Source organism: Babylonia areolata, chromosome 1 (assembly GCF_041734735.1).
Source record: "Babylonia areolata isolate BAREFJ2019XMU chromosome 1, ASM4173473v1, whole genome shotgun sequence".
NCBI classification, from domain to species: domain Eukaryota; kingdom Metazoa; phylum Mollusca; class Gastropoda; order Neogastropoda; family Buccinidae; genus Babylonia; species Babylonia areolata.
Genome location: NC_134876.1, coordinates 35,502,294 through 35,530,006, shown reverse-complemented (window position 1 = coordinate 35,530,006; position 27,713 = coordinate 35,502,294). Strand labels below are relative to the sequence as shown.

The following is a 27,713-nucleotide window of genomic DNA, read 5'->3' as shown; positions in this document are numbered from 1 at the left end:
GCCACCACTGCTTTTCTTGACCATATGTAAAGGTGAAGACCAAAGAGAACATGAGTGGCGAACAATACCGAGGCACTCCATCTCGCCAAATTCTGTTTTTGCTGCAGTTAGTTTCTCATGATCAATAATAATAATAATAATAATCATGTACATATAGCACCCTTTCTCTCAAAGAGCTCTGGGCGCTTTACATAAAAGAAAAATCTTACAAATTACATAACTCATTCATGACCACTCTGTCTCAAAACCGCTCCCCCCCCCCCCAATTCCCCCCCCCCCCCCCACACACGCACACTATCCCTCTCCCACTCTTCATACATCCAAAGTGAACTGACATGGGTGGTGTTGGAGAACAAGGAAGCTGAGTGTGCTTATAGATAGGTTTTAAAAAGATGAGTTTTTAGTGATGAGCGAAAAGCAGACACAGAACCAGATACACAGATATGATGAGGAAGGTTGTTCCAGATGTGAGGAGCAGTAAAGAAGAAAGAACGTTCACCATGGGTTCTTGTATTGACACGAGGAAGTTTCAAAAGGTAACAGTAAGAGGAAGAGCGGAGATTTCTTGAGGAAGTGTAAACACTGATAAGGTCAGAAAGATATATAGGTCCTGCGAAGTGGAAAGCAGAATAGCAGAGACACGCAACTTTGTATTTAATGATCAAGACTGCGGGCACGTGCGTGCACTGGAAGGCCAGTAGTCGGAATATGATGAAACTGAAACACACCATGTTTGTTGTCTTTGAAAGATGGAACTAACAGTCCAGGAAATTCTTCCACTGCTGCTTCATATCTAGAATGAATTTTGTGCATGCCTGGGGTTTGACAATGAGAACGACCATGTTGTGCATGTATCACAAAGCTGCCGTCAAGGGAGACCAGTCTTCTGTTTGTGAGGTCTATTGCCAGCTAATGGCCCCAGTGTCGAAAAGGAAAGACCAACTGACTGGAGGTCAGGAACTGTGATGGTGCTGATGTTGACCACTGGTGTTTGAGGAAAATCTGTTGCATCAGCAGTATCAGTATTGACTGCAAAAGCCTGTGGTTGCACGTTTGAATTTGTGCTGATCTTGTCATTTCCCTTGAGGTTGAGCTGGGGCCATGGCACAGGGTCGTACAACTGTGGCTTCACAGCGTCTAGCATTGGTACTGAACCTTGAATGATATTTACACAGGGTGAAAGGAGCAGTAGCAGTCTGTGTTTTGTTCATTGTCTGACAGTGATTAGGTTTTAAACTTCTCTTTGAGGCATTCAGCTCGGCAACAGCTGTGTTGTAATGGTTTGTGTCTTGACATAATAGAATTTGTTGTTCATGTCCATCCATCGTGGCAGTTAAAGTCTGGTGGTAAGTTGCTGCCACAGAAGCTGGTGCTGGAAAAATCAACTTGAAGGATACAGTCTGCTGTCTTTGCGAGTGTCAATGTCAACTTCAGGGATTTGTGCCAGTATACGGCGCATCTCTGGGGGAAGTTGGTTCAGGAAATGGGTCATTGTTTTCATATACTGAAGTAGTTCTGACGGACGCCTATCCCCAAACCATGCATAGTCAATAATGCAGTGTCCTTTTGAAACAGTGTTGCTTCATATGCATCTAGGAGCGCCGCCTTGAGAGCCTCGTACTTCTGAGTAGCATGGGGATGTTCACTGATAGCATGGATACGCCGGGAAGTGGCCGAATCCAGAAGTTGAACAACATGATGGAATTTGGTAAGATCATTTGTAATGGGCGGAGTATGAGTGGTAAATGAAGCTTCTGAACGTAAAAGCCATACATTGGCATCGGCTGAGCAGAATGGTGAAGCTTTGAAAGCAACATCGGCCACTGTAGATGGGAAATCTTTATGCGTTTGCGCTGCTTGTGCGAGCGCTTGTTGTTGAATAGAGTCAGCAAGTTGACAGATGGCTTCATATTATGAGTAGTTAGAACTGCATAAAATTACAGCGTGGTCATAAATAGAGTCTGTACTCACATCGGGGTCACCAATGAAGCAACGCATGTAAAAAGATGACCGTTGAGGCTTTTATTTTTAAATACGAATCAAACCATCGTTTGCTACACTGGTCAACTCAACTGAAAATTAAAACAATAACTTCCGTTCAAAACTGAATACCGAAACATTAACCAAAACGTTACACCATAAAAATTGTAATGCTACAGTATGAACAAATAGAGACATCCAATGAGCATTGAAAGAAACAAAATCAATCAATAAATGTTGACAATAACAATGACAGTAGTAATGGTGGTGATAACAATAACAACACTTGTAACAGAAGTAGCAGTAGTAGAAGTAATAAGAATAAGAATAGTAAACCGGGTATAAAGTATCAACAGCAACAGTTATATCATAAATGACAACACCATAAACAAGACAAAGGAAAACAAAGGTGAATGACAGCATCACAGTATCGTAACATGAAACAATGGGTATACCGCTTCTACATCACTGGAAAAGAAGAGCTTATGGCTAATAAAAACTACCACAACAGCATTTTTATTTATTCATCTATTCATTTATTTCATTATTTTATTCCATAAGGCCTATAATAAGGAATGGTTTCAGGAAACAGGCAAGTTTATAATCAGGTAATGGTTTCCATAACTGGCAGGTAGCTGTTCCACTTCGACAAGATTTAAAACTTTTACCCACCTTTGACTCAATACAGAAACGTTTCTTTTGTGGTCAGGAAGAATTATGTATGTGGAGAAACAGTCTTGTGTTTCGACACTCCGCCATTGTCAATGATGACATCAAGATTTAGATTTCGGATTTTGACCTTTCAAACAACATTTTGACCACTTTTCCATTGCTAATTGACTTCCCCACAAGTAATCTGTGCAAAACTGTGATAAGAGTTTTTTGAGGTTCAATCAAAAGCATAACTTTAAGCCTTTACTTCAAGCTATATGCACGTGGCACCTTCCTGTACCAGGGCACTGACTGCTCCACGTGGAACACAGAGTGTGAGCAACTGAAAACCTGTGTCACCACTTTTCTGAACAACTGGCGACGTCCCTGCTAGAAACCCGCGTTACCGTTCTCCAGTCATTTCCAGATGTTGTGTGTCTGAGGCCACCGGATGACGTGTCACTGCCCCCCTTCATTGCTGGCCCACACCTTCCTCTTCCCATCCTGAAAGCAGCCTGTTGCACTGTAACGATGCTACAGACAGCGGTGTAGTCGTTCTTCCTCCCACACCTGTCATCACTGAACACAGTCCCGACACCATAAGTCGGGATATGGTCCCCAACGATGTAACAACTGTCATCGCTTCGCACAGCCCTGACACTGTGAGTCAAGGTACAGTCCCCAAGTACACCACAACTGCCATCGCTTCACACAGCCCTGACACCGTGAGTCAGGATACAGTCCCCAACGACGTCACACCTGTCATCACTTCACACAGCCCTGACACCGTGAGTCAGGATACAGTCCCCAACGACGTCACACCTGTCATCACTTCACACAGCCCTGACACCGTGAGTCAGGATACAGTCCCCAACGACGTCACACCACGCAGCCATGTGTCACCCAGTAAACAAACAATCAAGAAAAACTGCCGACGAACTTTCTGTTCCACACCAAAGGGACACAAAAAGAAATCCTCCAGCACACGTGCTCGTTCTCGCCTGATAAGAGATGAACTACAGTATCTGGAAACTACCATTGGTAATGTCACTGAAACACAACGTGAGGCTGAGTGTGCAATCATTTCACTAATAAATGATGAAAAATGTGCAATTAAAAATGAACTGCGTACATTAATCAAAAACAAGATAGATATGCTTTGTGATTCGTTAGAAACGTTGAACGAAAAATTAGTGACTTTACAACAAAAGACGGACAACCTTTCAAAAGAAAATCACTCTCTGAAAACACAGCTTGGGAACCTGCAATCAGACATGAAGGAAATGAAACGTTCTACTGTGCCTTTAGTTAGCCATGCCAGAACACAAGTTTCATTGGACGATGTTTCTCATTTACACAAAGAGGTAACACCAAACAAAAACTGTTCTGATGCTTTGACTGACACATCACTGTCTTGTGTGAAGCCTCCAGACTCTAGTGTTGAACAGGAGAATAAAAACATCAGGTCATCAGGTGACCCCCACTTTACCCAAAAAGACAGTGACAAAGATCTTCCCTATCTTCCTTTACATGTATCACCAAAATGTAACACACACAAATTATCATATAATGTCCCAACATTCAACTCTTTTCAGAATCTAGGGGACAGTCAAGTAAATGACGAAAATGATGTCAAAATGCAAACAAAACCACAACAAATTACAACACCAAAGACTCAAAAAATGACGGGAACAAAAATGTTCCACCATCATTTTTACCGGAACTGGAAAACAATACCTCTGACATTAACTTCCCTACGAAAACTTCTATTCTGCTCCTCGGGGATTCAATACTGAAATACATAAATGCTAGGCAACTAGCTCCACGAGGGGAATTTTCCTACAAAGTATGTATTCCTGGCTTAACGGTTAGCCAGTTGACGAACTCCCTGTACACATTGAGGGTATCGCATTCTGTACACACTGTTCTGATACATGTGTTGCGGTACGTATTGTCGCCCCTGCACGCATTGTCACCGGCGACATTACGTGCAGCCCTCACTGCATATATTGTCGCCAGTTTTTCGAGTAAAAAATTCAATTTAGAAATAATGATAGTATCATGATGATCACTATGATCAATGTTTTTTATTTGTCTCTGCACAGGATTCAGCGATATATAAATACCTTTTTTTTTCTTTTTTTTGTTGTTGTTGTTGGTGCGTATGAGAGAGAGAGAGAGAGAGAGAGAGAGAGAGAGAGAGATGAAGATGAAGATGCATTTTAAAGATTCATGTGGTTTTACTGCATGCTTTTTGTGTTTAAGTTTATTTCTGTTTATGTTTACCATTGTGTATTGACTCTGATGTACAACCCACACCCCTCCTCTCTTTCTTTCCATGTCTGTCTGTCTCAGTGTCTGTCTGTCTGTCTCTCTCTCTCGGTCTGTTCAGTTCAGTTCAACTTTGGGGGTGTTTTAGGTGTTTGTGTAAGTGGAATGGCGAATTTCACAATTCGAACATATTTTCGATGTTTGTGTATGCGTTTATATGTGTGAGTTGTGTGTTACTGTTAGTGTGTGTGTGTGTGTGTGTGTGTGTGTGTGTGTGTGTGTGTGTGTGTGTCCGCATGCCGCAGAAAGAATTAGCGACGCCACCGTGGACAAAGAGATAGGGATAGTCATAAACGATCTTTTATGACACTGTTGAGGTTTTGGATTGTGGTATCACAACTTGAGCTTTTACCATGTTTGAATGCTTGCTTACATCATGATTGATTTTTTTTTTTTTTGTTGTTGTTGTTGTTGTTGACAGTTTAGCATACGGACATTTTACAGGCTGACAATTCCAAGACTATGAAAACCTTGTCCTGTCCATATTTTATACTTTTGTTTACTGATTTTAAACACACACTTGTTCATTATTTTCTTTCTTTTTTTTCGTTTATGAAAGCTTTATTTCAGTATCTCTTTCGTTTGTTCTTCATACATCTCCATATTTACAAACTGAGATCACTGTTTCATACAACACACTGTGGTTTTACAAGTAAGAATGCATTTTGAAATTCTGACATACTGAAAAGAAAGAAAGAAAGCAAGAAAGAAAACAAAAATAAGAGGAAAAAACTGACACAGCCTTGTCGTACAAGAAATACACGTAACATTTGAAGTTTAACCAGAAACGAAACTCAGCCGATTTTAGCACGATGAGCTGAGAAGAGAAACTGATAATTTTAATAATATATTTGAAGGACCTGATAAGTGTCAAAACTCATCAAAACGTCTACAGTTTGTAAACAAGAACACATCTTTGATAATAAATGAAACGATGAAAAAAATCTTCGGCGGCCTTTTACAAGGTGGTCATCCTTTGTTTTCACCTCTGCTCGTACGGAGGAACACACACACACACACACACACACACACATATATATATATATATATATATATATATATATATATGCAGAGAAAGAGAGGCAGAGACGGCTTCGATGCCGCAATGATCAAAGAGACATGGGACGTCGTAAACAGACCTGTCAAGTGGTCACACACACACACACACACACGTGTGGTCTCGATACCGCCGTGACCAAAGACAGATTAGGGAAGTCATAAGCAGGCGTGTTACGTGGTGGACATCTTGTTAACTTCACCTTGCAGAACACACACACACACACACACACACAAACATGCACGCACACTCACACAGATGTCAAATACACCCGCACACATATACCCCCACCTCTTCCACCACATTCCCCTTTAACATAAACACGAATGTACTCCCAAACACACACACACGAAATACACGCTCATGCATACACTCACACAAACAAGCACACAACAATATCATACGCGCGTGCGTGCACGAACACATGCACACATCAACAACAGAAACATTAATAAGAACAACTTACAACTATGATAAGAACAACACGACACTTGGCCAAGAGCACTGTGACTATGCAGTTCGTTTTTGGTAGTGGCATATGATATTCATTGCAGAAGGGCGACAATATGTGCAGTGAGGGTCTACATATGTTGTCGCCGGCGACGATATGTGCAGGAGGATGACAGTACATGCAGTGAGGGTCTGCACTTAATGTCGCCGGCGACAATATGTGCAGGGCGACAATACATGCAGTAAGACTTGCACATAATGTCGCCGGCGACAATACGTGGAGGGGCGATAATACGTGCCGCAACATACATGTCGGTGTTAGCAGCTGTCCCCCTGGCCCCGTGTCGAAACAATCTTGGGCAGAACTGATTACTGCCTGCCAAAATGCCTTCCCTGCTTCTTCTATTGTGCTCAGTTCTATCATTCCTGCTAAAGGGCGTCATAACTTGAATAATGCCATCATCCCCTCTAATAGAAATCTCCATTCAGTGAGCAAAGACATGGGTGTCACCTTTATTGACAACCATGAAACTTTCACAGCATCATCAGGAGCCCCATGACTTGCCCTGTACCAAAACCTGACTCATCCGAATGAAAAAAGTACAATCAAACTTGCAATGAATTCAAAGCAGGTTTTTCAACAAAGTACAGAAGTATACCATGGTCACAGAACTTATGAAATTCATGACCAACCTGAGTACTTCTACCCAAATCACCATGATCAGAATCATGAACCAAGTGCTCACATGAATGAAGTTAACTATCACGACACAAGTGATACCACTGATGTAGCACAGAACAGAACTGACCCCACTCATTCTTTCCAACAGCCCATTGGTCAGGGTACATGCCCACCTCCCATCTCCTCCTTTCACTTCCTTTCCCTCCCCAGACATCGTTTTCAGCAAGCGCCTCCCTCCTCCCACCAAGAGGCCCCTCCTTACCCATTCACGAACTCTGAAAACGTTTACCAGAGGTCTATGTCCCGTCAGTACATTCCTCCCTATCAACCACCTTATTCTGAAAACACACATGCAAGGCCAGTGTCACACCAAAATACTCAGCAAGCCTCTACATTTAATATGACAACCAAGAACCCAGCTTTCTTCATTCTTCGCCTAACACACTAAACAGTTATCCCACATATGTCCCCAGTCAACACCAACACCCAACACATAACCATACCTCCAGACATGCTGGCATCAAAACTGACCAGATTCATCCCTTTGCTGTGCAGTTACTAAATATAATGGCCTCCTAGATGCTCTCACAGCAACAAACATTTACCAATTGATTGTAACACTGTACATATTTTGCATTATTGATGACGTATCATGATCATTTTGTCTATCTTGTACTGATCATACGAAGTACTTAAGTAAACGTCTCTCTAACAGAATACTTCTGCTAGCAAAAATTAAAAAGATCCTCAATGTCCATTCACGAAAGCTCTTCTTCTGTGCACACATTCTGCCAGTAATCGATTATGCGTCGACTTTATGGGACAGGTGTAGCCTCTCAAACATGAAATTTATTCACCGTATGTATAAAAGAGCACTGAAAATAGTATTGTTAAAATCGAGCTCCCTGACCCCAATGGACTAAAAAAAAACCAAAAAAAAAACCCTTAATATATTATCTTTTCACAACAGGCTGTACTTCAACAAAGCCGTTTGCATGCATAATGTTATGTATGGAAATGCTCAAAAAAATATTGCAGACACTTTTAAAACTAATGAAGACAGACACAACCACATGTTCTGCATACCCAGATCAAGAAACAACCTTTTCAAATCCATCTTTCTACATTCTGGTGGAAATTTATGGAATAATCTTCCACTCACTCTAAAAAGCATCATGAATAAGAACGTGTTTAAGAAAAATCTGAAAAATCACCTCATTGAAAAGGATTAAAAGTAAAACAGTTACTGACCTATTAGTCTAATACTTCTTTTATTAATTGTGAAATGTTTTGTTTTTGCTTGTGTTGGCAAGAATTTTGTAGTATATGAGGAATTATGTGCACGTGAATGGGATGGACATGGCGTCTTTATGTCAGAGCATTTGTGTTCAATTGTGTGTGTGTGTGTGTGTGTGTGTGTGTGTGTGTGTGTGTGTGAAATAGAAATGCAATTGTGTATTTCATTATCACAATGTTCTTGTGTATATATATATATATACATTCATTTTGTTTGTTGTTGTTGGTTTTATTTTGCTCTCTCTCTCTCTCTCTCTCTCTCTCTCTCTCTCTCTCTTTTCAGTGTTTTTTCTTTTCTTTTTTCTTTTTTTCCATTGATGGCTTGATGTACAAAAACAATTGTTGCTTATTCAATTTACCATCATGAAATAAATTCTTGGCTTGACTTCACACACACACACACACACACACACTCTTTATATATATATATATATATATATATATATATATATATATATAAAATCTCACACACTAATGCAAAGAACTAGACCCCCTCCCCAATTTATGATAATAGCCCCTAAACCGTCTTCAAAGGCATCAACAACGACTCTGAACAAGTGGCTTTGCAAACGTTCTCTCATCACCTGTTTATTTGCCAGCAAACAGTACATCGCTACAGTCACTGTTGCTGCACTTGTCTGTCTGCTACCTCATTCATATACATGAGGCTAAGATATGACCCCTTCCCAGCAGGACAATGCTGCCTGGACGAAACACCGGAGGGGTCAGCTGTCTGCCAGGAGATAACACAAAGAGTCTGGCACTGACACCCTCGGAAAAGGACAGCCCCCGACCTGTCTGGCAGTCTCACTCTGCTGACAAGCCACTGTGAGGGAACGGTCCATGATTTGTGTCTCTTTTCATACGAATCGTCAATAATAAGGGACGATATAGCGTTCGGCCCGGGGTTACTGTCTGTCATTTGTTTGTCTCAAATGCAGAGTTCGTTTCTTAAGTGACCGATCTGGCACACTGATAGCTGTTTCAAAAATAATAACACAGGTTTTAAAATGATGTGTGCGATCATTTTTACTCCCTTTTAATTAACTTAGGCAACCATGCATTCCCAGGACAGGTGGATGCTGGGTATTGCATTTTCTCCATAACCCAACCAAACTCTGACAGAGATTAAGCTATCTATTCCGAACACATCGGATCCTCTGCATGGATAAATAACCAGTAGGTCTGTACCACAAGTTGAACCGGGTGACAGGGAAAAATCTGTACCATTCAATCACCATGTAAGGGGATCTGAACCTGGGACCTCAAGGACTCAGGGGAGGGAGGGGAGTCAGATACACTGAGGACTGCAATGGGTGGCTGCATTCTGATGGCGGAGAGCTGGTTCATACATATGTAGGATGACTGTTGGCTGGGGACTTAAGCCCAGACACCGAGCTTGAAGACCTTAAAGGCCTGGGCTGTCAGCAGGGAAGAGGGTGTATGGATGAGAACAGACCAAGGGTCAGCTGTCCACAGGGATATTAGACAAAAGTCTGGGATGTTGCTAGAGAAGGTAATCCTAATCCTCAATCTGACTGCCTGTCTGACACTGCAAAATGGGTGTGTGGGGGTGTGGGGCATACTACATGTTTGGAAACTGAACACACGCACACACACACACATAGAGAGAGAGAGAGAGAGAGAGTGTGTGTGTGTGTGTCTGCGCGCATGCCCTATATGGGGCTATACTAGAGCAGATGTGGAAGGGTGGGTCGGGGTTGCACCACTATCTGAGAATTTATTTCTTTTTGAATGAAACATTTTACTTTCAAAATAAGACTCCTATTATTGTTCTGGGGGTCACTGTCTGAAAAAAAAACACCTCAACAACCCGGAACATTTCATGTCCATATACAAAAACCATCTGTACGTTCATGCACCAGTAGAAAAACCTTACTTCAAAAGGTACTCACAATCCCTTTTCTCTGTTGAAATCTCACTTCCGACAGGGTAAAGAGCCAGGTTTTGAGAATTAAAATTTTACATAAAACAAGGTTGACAGTTAAACCACACGTGGATTTTGTCTGGACGGCCAGTCCTGTAGGCTCACATTTGCAAAAGTTGTTCGTCACGCTTTGCTGGTTTCATGTTATGCTCAACTTAAAACGTTTCCTTTTACATCTTTTTGGATATTTTTTTCTAAATTGGTTTTAATATTGTGTAATTACATACAATAGTTAAAATTCACACACACACACACACACACACACACACACACACACACACACACTTCCTTCCCCTTCTCACTCAATTTGATGTCACTTCAGTGACAATACGTTACACCGAAGAAGAAGAAAAAAACAACAACAAAAACAACCCTGATACTCACCGTGACCATAAATATATTCCACACAAAATACCCGGGCCTTCGGGCGGCTCGACACTTGACGGAAAGTGCCGAACGCTTGGCGGCGTCGTCCACCGGGTCAATCTTGAGATCCCACTTAGTGCACTCAGTGTGGCAATACAGGTGCCACTCCTGCTCGTCCACAAAGCTCTGCTTGTTCACCATGTGCCGGTTGTCAGAGTCCTCTATCAACTCCACCTCCGTCGCTGGGAATTCGCTGGCCACCGTTATTGTCAAGTCCTGACACAGAACAAACAGGCCCATACAAAGGCAGAACTAAGACAACGTTTCATTTCCCCGAATTCCTCCAGCATTCCTGAGTTCCTAAGTACATCGAAATATTTTAAAGCTGAGACTATAAGGGCTATAAGGGTTTTAATTCTGTACTACATTTTAAAGTGCCTGTATCTTATATGACTTTTACTCATGTGTGCAAGGACGAAAGAGATGCAGGATGAGAGTGACAGCATTTCTGCACACATCTTACTATGATCAAGGCAATTAAAGCCGAAAATTTGGGAGAAAATTTGACTTGATCGTTGGACTTTTTTGAAAATCAATTCCCTCTCTCTCTGTCTCTCTCTGTCTCTCTCTGTATATATATATATATATATATATATATATATATATATATATATATATATATATATAATCATATATATATATATACACACACGTAAAACATTTCCCTGATTCCAACATCTACAGAGGTTCCATCTCCATAAGCGGCACATAATTAATTATAGATTTTTCGAACCCCGCCACCTCCAATCCAGGGTGTGATGAATGTGCTGTGGGCCACACAATGAATCGAAAGTTTTTAACTTACGTGTCTATTTCAGTGGTCTCTCACCGCCTTCATTAGCAGAGCTTATACACAAAAGTCTTGGGTTGGACAAGCTGTGAGTTTACAGCTGCACTGAAAATGGTTTTCCACCCATAACCGGTCCAACCCAAGACTTTCCTCTATCAGTTTTGCTAAGGAAGGTGGTGAGGGAGCACTGACATAGACACGTATGTCCAAACTTTCGATTCTGAGAAAAGGAAACTGACAACTGTAAGACATGGGTTCGATCCACCATAGGCATACGAGGTTAAATGTTTCGACCCCTGTCAGCCCTGTGCGTGCAATAGGATCCCCAGGGAAGACTGGAACCAAACAGTAGAGTGTTGTCCACTTCTATAAGCATCTTTGTCAGTGTTATTCAAACAACAACACTGCTGGTGACTTTATGATTCGATCCTGACATACACCAAGGAAAATGAAATGAAATACAAAGATTTAAACCTTGTCACGCAGTCTCCAAACTGAACGGAAATCGTTGACACCATCACTCCTGTCTTCATCATGTCTTCATAGATCAATCTGCATGTTTAGATGCCTCCTTGAAAGAGAAACTGAACCTGAAATTTAAACTAAAATTCCACAATAAAAATAAGACATCACCACCACCACTACCGCAACATCATCCCTTGCTGCCACCCTTCTGCAGCAGCAGCAGCCAGCTAGTATACCTGGACGTCAAAGGGGAAGTCATCGAGTTCCAGGTTTTCCATGAAAGTGCCCTTGACCGTCCTCTTCTCTGAGATGAAGGCCTCGCCCTTCTCGTTGAACATCACCCGGTGCCGGAACTGCTCCTTGGGGTCGCCGTAGGCGTTCTCAATATAGAGCTTGGGGTTCCAGTACCGCCCAGGCTCCACGATGTCCCCTTGCTGGGATCATACACAACATAAAGACAGGTTTCTTGGTTGTGTTAATGTGCAAGTCTAAAGGCAAGGCGCGCACGTGTGTGCAAACATACACTCGTGCACATGAGCACGAACACATATTCTTCTTGTTAGGATCATCATCATAACAACATAGATATTAATTAACACGATAATCATCTCATCTGTTGCACAAATATTCTCCTTTTTTATCTGTGTGTGTGTGTGTGTGTGTGTGTGTGTGTGTGTGTGTGTGTGTGTGTGCGTGCGCGCGCGCGCACACACACACACACACACACACTCCATCGGATTGAGGCTCAAGACATGGGGATGAGACACTAAATGCGGCCTGTGCAGCATTCACTCTGGGTACTGTGACGACAGCAGGGCAACAAAGACTGTCCATAACTGCTGTCTGTAGACAAATCCATGCTGAAATGTACAGATATACACTGATAAAGAAGTAAAGACACATAAAAAAAGGGCGTATATTGCTGGTTTTGCAGGGTGTGTGGTCTCTAAAGCGGACCAGCCTGGTCTGCTGTTACAATGCGACGCAGTACGATTGATATGATACGATATATTGAAAAACAGTAAATAAAATGCAAATGTACCAAACAATACGACATGATCCATTAATAATAATATTACGATAAAAATACAATACGATACAAAACGCGATATGATACGCTACGATACAACACAACACAGCAGAATACAATACAACACAATACGATGCAATACAGTATGGTACAATCCAAATTCAATGTAATGCTAAACATCACAATATGAAACAGTACAATTCGATACACAACACAACACAACACAACACAACAGGCCTACTATAATAATCACGCTTATCTCTCCGGAACCGAGGATGAAGATGCCTTGACAATACAAGAGAACTAAACACAAAACAACCCAAGCAAAACTCTCATCTCATCTATCCCTTGACCCGTGGGTGGGTCGTTGGGGCACCATGGATGACTGCCTGGTCAGCTCGCGCCACCTGCCTCGGTCCTCAGCGGCCCTTTGAGTTGTGGCAAATGGCAGGCCCGTCCACTCTTTGATGTTGTCCTCCCACCGCTTTCTCTGTCTGCCTCTCTTCCTCCTTCCTTGTACGGTACCCTGCAGGATGGTCTTGGCTAGGCCGTCTGATCGTGTGACGTGTCCATACCAGCGGAGCTTGCGTTCCTTCACTGTGGTTAGCAGGTCTTTGAATGGGCCAATGGCGTTTTGGACTCTTCTTTTCACTTCCTCATTTGTGATGTGGTCTTTGTATGTAATGTTCTGGATCTTGCGGAAGCATCTCATTTCCAGGGCCTGGATTCTTCTCTGGAGTTCTGCAGTGAGGGTCCAGGATTCGCAAGCGTATAGAAATATTGAGAAGATGAGGGAGCGCATTAGTCTGATTTTGGACGAGAGGGAGATCTTTTTGTCCTTCCATATAGTCTTCAATCGACTCAGTGCGGCAGTAGTCTGCGCGATTCTGGACAGGACCTCTGGTTTCGAACCCTCGTCTGACACAATGGCACCCAAGTATTTGAAGGAGGAGACTTCTTCCAGTTTTTCACCGTTTACGTGCAAGTTGGACGTTACGCCTTGGCTGTTGTTGGTCATAACCTTGGTCTTCTCGGCACTGATCTCCATGCCGTAGGCTGATGATGTCTTGTCAAGTTTGTGCACGAGTTCTTCGAGTTCTTCTTTCAAAGGTGACACTTCAGTTCTGAACTGTCCCCCATCAACCAACAACGACAGCCAGCCAATTCTTCGGGAAGAAGTAGAGGCAGCAGTGAAGACACTGAAAGCAGGGAAGTCAGCTGGCGTCGACAACATTCCCGCTGAACTGATTCAAGCTGGAGGCGAAGCGGTGATTGATGCCCTCACCACCATCTGTAATAAGATCCTGCAGACGGGAGAGTGGCCAACCACCTGGACACAATCATTGGTCATCACAATCCCCAAGAAGGGCAATCTACAACAGTGCAAAAACTACCGCACTATCAGCCTAATCAGCCACCCCAGCAAGGTCATGCTAAAGGTCCTTCTCAACCGACTGAAGCCGCAAGCAGAAATGATCATCGCCGAAGAGCAGGCCGGCTTCAGAGCAGGGAGAAGCACAACAGAACAAATCTTCAACCTGCGCTTGCTGTGCGAGAAATATCTCCAGCACCAAAGAGACCTCTACCACGTCTTCATTGACTTCAAGAAGGCGTTCGACAGGGTATGGCACGCTGCCTTATGGGCCACCATGCACAAATTCAACATCAGTGAAGACATCATCCAAGCCATACAGAACCTATACGAAAGAGCAACCAGTGCAGTCCTCTTCAATGGTAGCACGGGTAACTGGTTTAGAACCACGGTCGGAGTCAGACAGGGCTGTCTACTCTCTCCCACTCTCTTCAACCTCTTTCTTGAAAGGATCATGACTGACGCCCTGGAAGATCATGTGGGAACTGTCAGCATTGGAGGCAGAGTCATCACCAACCTGCGCTTTGCCGATGACATTGATGGCCTGGCAAGCAAAACACGGAAGCAATAAAATACAGCACTGTATCACAAAATACACTCTGTGAATGTGTGAGCTAGCTTAAATCCGTATCTAAAATTACTTCTGATAATCATTGTACGCTCTGTATTAGGGTGTTTACTGCAAAAAAATGAGTACTTTTCGGTCTGGTTTTCTGAGCCAGCACAGCAGCGATTATCTATTCTTTACTCGTAAAGCAAAACAAAACAAAACCGAAGCTAACCACATACACACCTTTTCTTAACATCAGAAAAAAAGTAAATTTTGGGGAAAGATTGTTCCGATGTAAAAACTACAATGAAAGCCTTTATCGCTTGCTGAGATGGCAGTTGATGCTTTTGGAGCCTGGATGTCTGTGGGGCGATATGTAATGGCATGGGGAATGTCTGCTGGAGCAGTGATAAGGATAGGGTATATGCATATTTTGCTCACATGGCTGTTTCATTAACATCCACGTTTTGTCCAAGAGAGATGATGGAGACAAAAACAGACTCCACGCTTTTTCAACCTTTTTTTCCTCACAGAGAGAGAGAGATCGAGAGAGAGAGAGAGAGGAGGGGTGGGGGGGGAGGGGGGGGGGGAGAGAAAGCGAGGCTCAAAGCTAAACAACGTGAATGCAAAGCTAACATTCATAATATGATTTGGAGATGCAGTGATTCTGTTTAGAACAGTCGTGTGTGTGTGTGTGTGTGTGTGTGTGTGTGTGTGTGTGTGTGTGTGTGTGTGTGAAGATGTGCATGTGCGTGTTTGCGTGCACACAGTCATAGAAATGAATGTATATAAGCGTATTCTGGAGTGTATGAATATGAGAACAGCGCGTTTTTTCACGTCTGAGAGCGTACGTTACCAGCAAGCCAAATAAATGTTTTAAGCAAAATTAAGCATTTAATCAGCAACAAAAACTGATGAAAAAATCAACTCATTAAACACCGCTAATTCTTTCCATGTCCTGCGGGCTAACTGATGGTAGCTCTACTTCCCACAGCTACACATTAAAGACTACATCTATACTTGCACAACGTTCATTTACAACATCATTCCAAAAATTCCACAGCGATTCATTCTAAACTTGCATATTGTTTATGCACATCTTTACAAAAAAAGCATCACCATCATTGTCAACATCTACTGTAAAAACAAAAACAACAGAAAAAAAAGGATAAAAAATCAAGAACAGAAGCAAAAATGCTGTTTTAATATTTTCTCCAATTTGAATTTACAACGAAAACAACAGCAATGTCTACTACTACCCCAAACTATAAAATTTCAGCCAGTTGTCTACACTGTTCATCAGGATCACTGACAGGATAGCAATCAGACTCAATACTGGTCACACTACATTCTACTTGTTCACCTCAGCTCATATTGCTGGGTGAGACAAAGAACTTACCATCACTGCAACAGAACGAAGACAGAGATCAACAAGTACAGTGAACAATGTGACAGAAAAAGGTTGAAGGCCCCATAGTCTTTATGGCAATGGGGGAATTGAATTCATATTCACTGAGTCTGTGACATGGCATCTTCTTCCTCTGCTTTTAATCTTCCCCGACCTAAGTCGAGTGCTCATCCGCACCTGGGTGGAGTGAGGAAAATCGGAGTAAAGGACCTTTTTCAAGGACACTGATCATTGGATAACACTGGATCAGAAGTCCAAGGCCTAACCGATCCTGCCAGGGCACCTCCCTTACCAACATGTAGCCTTACATTAAAAAAATCTGAAAAAATCATTCGGTTGAGAGCAAGGCGAGTGCGTGGCAAGGAAACAACGCACAATAACCAAACAAGCTTCATCTGCACTCTCAAAATCATGGGTATGGGCAAAATTGCTCAGCCCACGAACTGGCTGTTAAGTTAACCGAATAAATGATTGGATCAAGGTCATTCCTTTATACATCATGGATAATCTCTCAATAACCGATGGCATGATCTGTGTATTTATTCATGTTGCTCGTGTAACTGTCAAATAGAAACAGAACTGATGCTACTGTTACATCAGGTGTCCTCTCCCTCTCCGCGTCTTTTATCATCAGAGAAGCAAAGAGAAGTCGCAGTGAAATATTGCAAGAGAGAGAGAGGAGAGAGAGAGAGGTCATGCATGGCAATTGTTACTTTTTGCTTTAGCATCTTGCAATGAGCTAATCTTTGAAAGTAAAAAAGGTACACACACAACATCCATTAATGATCACATTAATGAAGATGAAAATAAAACGGTCACAGACATGATGGTATATCCATAAAAAAGCATACATCAGTGTATACAGATTAGTTTGAAGGTCAAATATAAAGCTTTATTCATTTTTGTCGTTGTTGCTTGAATGGATTGTTAATCAGACAGTTTTACAACAAGGTACACCGAAAGCAGCATTAATTACCCACATTTGTAATACTGAATATAAAAAGGGGAAAGAACAACCTTACCAGAGACAAAATATCAGGTTTTTGTCAGACGAGACGGTGTTTTCTGGTATCCAGCCACTTACCACTGTGCCCTCGGGTGACAATATCGAAGGGAGTTAGTTTTGCTGGACAGTGCTAAGCTGAGAACTCACAACAGACAGCCCCAGCTAAACCCAGAGTTCAGTAGTGAACAAAATGTAGGCAGGATCTGGGCAGCAATACAATGCAGGGAAATCTTATAACCAGTCGGGAGAAGCCTCGACAATGCATTAAAGGTGTCCAACAAGAATCACACTGAAAATGGCTGAAACGAAACAAAAGCGCAGGAATGAGTAAAGGGGGGAAGTGGGAGGCTGTTACAAACATAAAAGTAATGCATTGGCTGAGGCAACAAGTGACATGCAGTCAAAGCGGGATGCTTGAGTTATGGGTGAATGAAACGAATGATTAATTATTGTAAAGGGGAGGAGGGAGATGGGGCTGTGGCTACTGATGTGACACTACCTTGATGTTGCCCGTGGAATGGGACAGTTTGGGGTTTCGGTACAACTCGCCATCTCCTTTGTCGGAATGCTGCAAGAGGAAGCAGAACAGAAAGACTACAGCTACTGTTATGCACATACACACGACACACACACACACACACACACACTCACGGCCGCACGCACGCACGTGCACACCCTCCCCCACCCCCCATCCCCACCCCCAAAAAAAAACAACAACAACAAAAAACAAAAAAACAGCAAAAAACAAACACTATTACTCAATCCTACAGTCACGAACACATCATGCAGTTATGAGACTTACTTTCCTATGAGACACGTTCCAAGCCTGTGTCTGTGCACTGCAAACTAGGGTGTTGGAGGAAAAAGTGACCATTTGAAAACAAAGAATCAAATTCAATCATCAAACACTTTTTGGCAACCATCTCCTCACTTAGTCTTGTACATAATACAGCCACATGACGTGAGAACACGCCAGTTCATCAATGATTCAAAGTATTCCTTAGTCTGTGTGACAATTTCGGGTAGGGTCGGAGGAGGGGAGAGGGTGCGGATGTAGGGGGTGGGTGGGGTTGGCAACAGAGGGTGAGGAGAGGGGACCGCCAATTTGTTTCGACGTGTGACGTCACTAACAGCACTGAGTCGGTTGTTAACTTCCTCTTTGACAACTCTTCATACAAATGATGCCCAGTTGTAACGCAGGAATTACGTGTTAAAAGTGTGTGTGTGTGTGTGTGTGTGTGTGTGTGTTATTGTGTGTGTGTGTGTGAATAACATCACCAGAACTTTATATCCGTGTTAAAAACATTCTAATGGGACATACAATCACCGGAAGTATGAGTGAAACACCATGACAAAGAATCTTATTTTTAGTGTTGTGCACAGGCACGCTGGTAAAGGAAATCGTTTCATTTTTTAATAAGAATGGTATATTTTACTATGTCATGTTCCCCTTTTTTCAATATTGTCCAGAAAAAAGAAGAGTGTTTGGGTGACAAAATCAGATACAGATGGATTCGGGTCTTGGTTCGGATGGATAATCAAATCAGAAAATAAACGTTTGAACAGAAGTACAGTCGATGACTCACTTGTGTAAACAAAGTGAGTCTATGAAATAACTCGGTGTTCGGTTGTCTGTGTATCCGTGTGTCTGTGTGTGTCCGTGGTAAACTGTGACTTAACATTTTTCTCTGTAAATACTTTGTTTTTCAATACCAATTTTAGAATAAACATAGTTTTAAAAATCTTTCTACTCATAGCAATGATGAGTTTTAAGTCTTCAAGATTAAGCCGTATTTCCGGATCATGAACGCTTTATTTCGCTGTGGTTCCGAATTCAGAAAATATATTGGGCTCCTTCCAGTTCAGTAGTTGTCTGAACGTTTGTTTGGATTTTAAGACAACATGACATCGTTTTTCTTCTTCGCAATTTAAACAAAAGATTTAGAACGACACTAACTACGCCATCAACGTGCTTACTGCGCATGATTAATCTAACGTAGATACTGAATCAACTAGAATTATGATAATTTTAAAAAAATGAATCGATCGGCGGCACCCCTAAAGCTGGAATTCCATATACACGGTACCGAAATAGTACCGACACGTTATGGGCTGTTTCGGACACGAAACCCTGATTCATGATTCCATAATTAATTTTTTTTTTTAAAGATGATTCAGATAGATCAGTGAAGACTTCCTTCTTTCCTTCGTTTACACGCCAGTGACACTTTGTGCACGGAGATGACATTGTCTGATTGTTTGAAAAACACATTGTCTTGAATCGCTTTTGCGCTTTCATGAAATGTTTACGACTGAGATTTAGCTTGGTTATGTTTTAACTTCCATTGGTACCATCTAGCTGTTAAATTTCGTACACTGATATTGTGACATTTCTGCCTAACTATTTCGATTTTGACAAAAGTTGCTGAATTTTTGTTCTTGTATTCCTTCTTCTAATAATGTATCCACTGCCTTGGTATCATATTTATGACAATTTACCAAACGAAATTCGTGCAATGGAAATTGTGACGTTGTTGTGGGTTTGGCCAACTTAATAAGTGACGCCTTCTCCCTAGCAACGACCGTTTTACACATGCTGCTGCATCACTGTGCCCACCATCCTTTTTGCAATGCATTTCTCATTGTTATTCAGACATTCACCGACGATCATTCCTCCGCTCTGATAGTCAATGGACGGATACAAGTCAAACAGTTGACAATATTTGTTACAGTTGACAACGGTTGTTGCTGAACTCTGGCCTTAGACCTTGTCCTCTCGTCTCCAGCATATGGCCTCATCTCAGAGTTCTGGGCATCGCTCGCCAGCCACGTTGTACAACACTGAAAACGGGTGGTAGGAGAAAGCAGCGGAAAATCGCCGTTATTCGTGGTGAATATTTAAAGGCGGACAGTCCGCTGTCTCCAGCATCAGACTTTCCAACAACTACTATCAGCATTCGGACTGGGCACTGTGCTGTCACATCACCGGTCCCTTCATCAATTCCTGCCGACGTTGTTGTTGCTGTTGAAGGACATCATTGTTGTGAGCACTGCAACCTGGTCCACGTCCTACAGTCCGCTGTGTGTGACACTGACTGTTTGTCTCTGTGCATGTTCAATGTACGCTCTAACGGCCAATCCAGAAAGAGGACAAAAATCACAAACTTTACTGACGATCAGGACGTTGACATTATGCTCCTCGCGGAAACCTAGCTTCGCTCTGTGGGTGATGAGTCCAAGTGTATGCACCTCACCCCCTCAGGGTACTCCTTGTTCTTTTTTTCATCGTGACTCTTGCTCTGGGGAGGTGAGGGGTCAAAGATTCCCTTAAACAGATTGTTTGTTGTACCATGTCACCTGTCACTCACTCTACCTTTGAAACTGCCCATCCTACTCTCACTCTTCATAACAATTTTATTTTATCTTGTATCTATCGTCCTCCCCCAACAAGTGAAATAAGCTCACAAACACATATTTCTTTGACCAGTCCTTTGACTTTCTTGAATACTGTAACACGTCTTGAAAAGTTCTTATCTGTAGTGACTTCAATATCCACTTTGATGTCGTTAATGACCCCAGCACCACAAAGCTCTGTGATTTACTGGAGATGTTTGACTTTTGTCAGTCTGTAACAGAACCCACTTACAAGCACCGGCATATTCTCGACTCGACACTGCATCGACAGACTGATGATATTTTACGCTCAAATCATCTTTCACACAACCTACTATCTGACCAGACTGCAGTTTCTTTTCACAAAGACACTTCAAAGCCAGTTCTTACCCAGTAGAGTGCCTATAAGACGTCAGCTGACTTCCTACAAAAAGTATTGCCATAGTGCCTATAAGACGTCCACTGACGTCCTGCATATGTTCCGATTTTTCCTTCATTGGAGTTTGGTTCAATTCACATAAACAGACTCTGAACAGTTAGTATGATGTGTTTGGATTATAAAAAATACTATTTAAATGAACTTACATACAGGTAGAACACCTCTTTCTACTCGATAATAATTTGCTAACTGACCACGTGATACGTGCGTGGAAAAGGGGGTTGCATCATGTGCAAACAAATGCATTGAAAACTGTGTCAAGTAAATATTCACAGTCAGCAGATTTACAGAATTCTGAAAGCTCTTCTTGTGATTATGGACAGCTTTCGCGATGGAGAAGAATCTCTCGATCTTGTCTGATGATTGGTTTGAAAACGAAGGTGATTGACAACGACAGTTATGAAACTAACAGCCCATTTTATGATAATTCAGTCCATCCATCCAATCAGACAGCGTTTTTAACAACTGACTATGACTGACAGAATACGTACAGCCAGTGTTGGAAGAAGAGAATGAGAGGGAGAGGAGTGATGTAAGACGATAGGTCGATGCCAGCCAAAGGTCATCAAGGGGGCGTGGCTTTTGGGAAGAGTGTACTCACATTTCAAAGCAGACAAAAGGCAATCGACAACCACCAATGCCCCACGATTTTCACGAAACGCAGTGCTGAACCTGCAGTGGTCGTGAAACACGTGCTTCTTGATTTTAACGCTTTTTATCTCTGACTCAGAGGGATGACTTGTTTGAAGAGGTGGCAAGCCAGATGCACAGCAGACACTTTAATCGGCCCACGTGCAACTTGAAAGAAGTAAAGTCATCAAAGAACTTCACTGTCTCACTCCCAAACGCTCTTTGTCGTCAAAAAGCTTGCCAGTTCAGTTTCTGGGACTGTGATTGACCCTTTATATTGACTTTACTCACTTTGTCAATTTGGGACAGTGATTTACTTACCTGTCTGCAAGAGCTGTGATTTGTTTTCATAAGCTTTTTGCCTGTTTTAATTTCTTCTACAGGTATAGTCTGACAATAGGCTTGCTATTTCTAGCTGTTTTGTTTCTTTTCTTTATGGATGTCATTATGTAGAGTTGGACTTTTTTGTTGCACAAAAACTATTATCTTGACTTTACATGCCTGAACAGTTACCTACAATTAACCTAATTGGGGGGTGGAAAGCCCAGAAGTAGAATCTACACTCATTTTCCTTCACAAAAATGTTTACTTTCTTTCTGTATCGCCCATAACTTTTGTGCTAGAATTTTTTGTGATTTATTACCCCCGAATCCTCACAATTCCCTGGCAAGGGGAGAGCACTTTTTTTTTTTTTTTTTACAAAATTCTCTGGCACTGAACTGAACCATTTCAAAACCGGCCCATCAACAACACTGACAAAACGGCATTCAAACATAGTCTTCATCCATGACTTCAGTTCCAAACTATAACACCACACTAACATCTATTCTGGACAAGTATGCACCCCTTTGCCAACGTACTGTCCGACATAGGAAAGCAACCCCCGCTTCAGTGATGTTGCCGTACAGTTCTGTCAGCTGAAGCGTCAGCGTCGCAAGCTGTGAGAAGATGGCTGAAATCCAAATTAACTGTCCACAAAGAAACATTTGAAACTATCATATGGAAAACAACAGATCTTGTTGACAATGCTAAATCGGCTTTCTAATCATTGTTTTGTGTCATATTCCTGTTTCTTATCTATAATAGGTGTAATAGGTAAGCACTATACAAATGTAGATTATTATTATCATTATTATTACTACTAATAATAAATAAACAGGTAAGGAAAACGTTAGATCTTCCAAATAATGTTAGTCAAATTCTACTTTGAGTAGATTCAAGATCAGTGTTACATGCTCTTAGATCTCGAAATAATTTTTTCTCTCCATTTCGTTAACGAAGTCCAGACGAAACGGCACGGATCATCCGCTCCATGGATGGGAACGACGTTTCGTTTCGGTGCCGGGGCTCGTATCGGTGCCGTTTCGTGTTGATGGGTTCAGGAAGTCAGTTCACTGTTTCCGTGATTCGTGTCGTGTCAGTGCCGTATCGGTGCCGTGTATATGGAATTCCAGGTTAAGGCAGAGCCTTCTTTGTTTCAGTAGGCCCTACATACGCTGGTCTGCACAGATCTGGAGAAAACGGCAATGTGTGGCTGAGACGATGCCAATGTCTCCTTTGCCGGAAAAAAAGTCTTATATAAATGAGATTGACCAAAATAATGATTTTTAAACGTTGTTATTACCTCGAAAAGAGAATGAATACATCGCGCTGAAAACAACTTTAAATATTAATTTTTGTTAACACTGGTCAGATGCACTTAGGTCTTGTTGTAAATCTTGTTTCCAAGCGTAACTGACATGACATGGTTTAATACCCATCCAACTCGCCCTTTTCAGTTTCATAACATTTGATACAGAGCACATTCTTAATCCTTCCCCCCCCCCCCCCCACCCCCCACCCCTTTTTTTTTTCTCTCCTCATGATTCCTTTATTGGATAAAGTGCGTATCACAAGTGATTCTTGAAGGCCCTCTTGTTTTAAGCTTGACTGACACGTCTAAGGAATATTTTCGAATATTTTTGTATATTTGTTGATAATTCAGATCAGAAGGGTGGTATGATGATAGTTATGATGGTTCGCATTGGCTTTGGGTTTTTTTGTTTGTTTTTTTCTTCTTCAATTTTCTGTTTCAAGGTGGTGTCATAGCGTGCGGACTGATCCATATGTACGCTGCACCATATCTGCTGGAAAAACAAAAACAACAGAGCAGATAACCTTCGAAGGCATTGTAAGCCTGCCCAAGGTTTGTGTAAGACAAACACAGAATGGGGGGGACCCAAAAAAACCACGTGCATGTGAATACGAATTAACTCTCTATATATCTCTCTATCTATCTATACACAAAGAGAGGGAGGGAGAAAGAAAAAAGAGAGAAAGGATTTGTGAATGACATACGGAAAGAAGGAAGGAAAAACAGTATAAAAGAAGAACAAATAAAGGAAGGTAACAGAAAGACAGAAAGAAGAAACCACCATCCACCATAAAAAGAAAGGAAGAAAGAAAGAATTCAGAGGGAGGAGCTAAACAGTACAGTGGAGTAAACATGTAAGCTAAACTTTGTGTGTATAACTATCATGATACTGAGTTCAATATGAACAACCCGTCTGATCTTAAAAAAAAGAAAAGAAAAAAAGAAGAAGATAAAAAGGCAGCACAATGACTACCTGACATGGTCAGGTCAGAGGCAAGGGGAATCGTTTGAACGAAAACACAATCACCTCCTCCCACATACACACATACATACAACACACATTCATACACGTGGACTTTACTAAAAACATCACAACGCTCCGTGTAGTAATATATCAATTTACTGTATGTATCAATATTTCAATTTACATTCGTCCGTTTTCTGAGCATCAAAGAATATCATTTCACATTTTTCTTGAAGGGATGAGACGACATAGAATAGCCACAAAGTTAATGACCTACCTTCATTATTTACAAATAAGAGACAGGATGTACTCCATCACAACGCTACGTATGCTTTATTGTTTTACAAATAAGAGACCGGATGTACTCCATCACATGGCCCCGTATGTGTAGTAATATTTCAATTTACATTCCTCCCTCTTCTAAGCACCAAAGAATATCATTACACATTTTTCTTGAAGGGATGAGACGACAGGGGCATAGCCACAAAGCTAATGACCACATCTTTAATGTATTACAAATAACAGACCGGATGTCTGGCAGCTGGTGTCGAAGGATTTTCTTTCAGACAGCAGAATCCCGAAAATGTTGCTGCACGACCAGCTGAACGATGGAACCCGCCACTGTGGAAGAACCTCCGAAAAGTACAAAGACACCTTGAAGACCATCATGAGGAGCTGTGACACTGTTCCCTCAAGTTGGGAAGTGACAGCCAATAAGCGCGCCCAATGGAGATAGGTCTGTGCAAAGGCGCTGAACATTTTTTTGTGCAAACATGTCAACAGCTCTTCAAAACAAACGGGATAGGCACAAAAACCAGATCTTGTAATACCTTCTTGTAACATCTTTGTGTGACATGCAGGCTTCTCTTCACACGGAGAGCGTGTCGCCATGGTGCAACGCCAACTCATGGTCCCCCAGCGCCACCCCCAGTGTTTGCATCTTATCAAAGCGTTTTTCTACAGTGAGTTTTTACAAGGGACAACTATTTCGTTACGGTGGGATTTTTTTTTACGTGTGTTAAATATTTGCTGCACACAAGAAATCGATTTAGCTATCGTGTCATTCGAAAACTAGTTCCCAGATCAGATTTCAAGATTTAGTGAAGGAGTAAAATATTTTATTCCGTTGGTGATTCGAACCCAGGATACCCGTGTTTTGTTTTGTTTTTATTTCCTCTGTTAGGCGCTCCAACATTTGTCTATACGGTGACTAAAATCGTAGTGGTGTGTACTGGTTCCTATGTACTGGCATTACACTCACACCATATTTTGCCACTGGGCAGAGAACGATCCCTAACGACTGGCTGATAGTAAATATCCCAAGCGTATATGATATCAAGGCCAGAACAAGTCATATTATGAAGTAAAACAGCGGTAATTTGGCTAAAATATCCGCCGAACACTTTCTGTGTATTAACATGCAATGATCAAAATATTAAGTAAATGATCCCGTAATCTCTATCAGAGCAGCGAGTTATGGAGAGAGAGAGAGAGAGAGAGAGAGAGCCCACGTAACAGGGGTTAAATGATAAAAAGGTCAACAGAAATCTAACCGTAGAAGGGAAAAAGCACATTGAAACTGATGGAGGGCACGAACACAGACGGAGAGGGTGTCTTCCATTTGGACGAACTAACAAGGGCAAACAGGTAGAACAGTAAAACAACCCCCCCCCCCCCCCCCCCCTAAAAACCCGCATTTGGGACGCGCGTGTGTGTGTAAAAATAGATGTATAACATATATGTGTGTGTGTGTGTGTGTGTGTGCGCGCGCCTATGTGTGTATTGCATTACCAGAAATTTCAAGAAGATGAATGTCAATTATTTCATTATCAATTAAAGGAAAGCTTCCTCCTATTCCCGTCGGTTAACGAAAACTTTCAAATGGAAATCAACAAACATATTACCCTTTCCCCTTCCTTCGAAACCAAGAAACGATCAAAACAACAGCTGGGGTAAGGTGATCTAACTCCGATCGATTTTTCGTGGATCTAAACCCGATCACTTTCCACAGTCACCTTCTTACCATCCTTAGCAATGCCGATCTGTTCATCGCAGCAGCCCGTGGAATCCTTGCTCGGTTCGCCAACGGAATAAACTGATCATTTTTACCAATAAGAACCTAATGGGAACCCGAACTGTGACGTAGAGTAACGCGAACCCGCCCCTTGCGTGTGCTTCTACCAGCTTGGGCGACAAATCTCTGTGACGTCATCGCACTGGTTTGGCAAGTGTTGCGTGACCATGTAAGAAACAGCTGATTCGCCAGCTGCATACCAGTGAATGGAACATGAGCCTGGGAAGTGATTACGTTATATTTCAGTTGTTTTCAAGGCTATCCAATATTTCAATTGGTGGATCTAATCCCGCCCAGTTCACATGTGACGTGGTCTTTTTTCTTTTTTTTTAGTGTGTGTGTGTGTGTGTGCGTGTGTGTGTGTTGTTTCCAGTGAATATATCCCCTTTCTTGGCCGTGTGTGTGTGTGTGTGTGTGTGTGTGTGTGACAGTATTAGTCTGTCTTTCTGTCTGTATCATCCCTATACCGACTTTTACACTCTGCACAACACACACACACACACACACACACACGAGAGCAAACGCGGTCGCACGCACACGCACAATAACGACAGGGGAGTGGAACAACCTGTCTGACGACGACATCAACTGACCAGGGAAATAGTTCAAAACCAACACTACTTGATCCACTCCTGTGCGGAACCACCACCCACTCCCTCCCTGTTGCAGTTACAGTCAATTTCAGCTCCGGCAACCCAATATCCAGATCCAGATACACATTCAGAACTCTAGTCAGCATTAGATCAACGAGGTCGGGTTTTGATCAGGCTGGTCGGATTTAGATCAGACACAAGAACGTTGTTTTTTTGTTGTTTTTTTGTTTGTTTGTTTGTTTTTACTGGCTTCTGCGGAACTAAATATACAAGACACAGAAACATGACATAAATTGTATTCAATCACAAACAGTCTTACAAAAGCCACTGATTGTGCGAACCAAATGGATATGCTGTCAGTCGACAGTAATGCCTTGATAATTGAAACAAGTGACTGAATCAGTCGGGTTTAGATCCATGCGGTCGGATTTAGATCAAGTACACCAACGGTTTTCAACGGCTTTTGCAGAACTGAAAATAGCACATAGAAACACTACAGGCGGTGTATGTATTCGACTACAGACAGTCTGATTAAAGTTACTGAC

At 42.0% G+C, this 27,713-nt stretch overlaps 1 protein-coding gene across 5 annotated transcripts in view; it reads right to left on the bottom strand.

Annotated features, from left to right (window-relative positions):
• LOC143282248 (cys-loop ligand-gated ion channel-like) overlaps positions 1-27,713 on the bottom strand; it is a 250,067-nt gene that overhangs the window by 44,636 nt on the left and 177,718 nt on the right. For 3 of the 5 annotated variants that reach the window (XR_013055232.1, XM_076587847.1, XM_076587851.1), the window contains 3 exons: positions 17,942-18,010; positions 12,313-12,510; positions 10,780-11,037 (listed from right to left, as the gene is read on the bottom strand). Coding sequence is in view for 4 of the 5 variants with exons in the window: in XM_076587847.1 (XP_076443962.1) it covers positions 10,780-11,037; positions 12,313-12,510; positions 17,942-18,010 (525 nt within the window). In the remaining variant the exon portion in view is untranslated. The remainder of the gene's footprint in view (positions 1-10,779; positions 11,038-12,312; positions 12,511-17,941; positions 18,011-27,713) is intronic. The other 2 variants (XM_076587857.1, XM_076587863.1) reach the window with 1 other exon arrangement.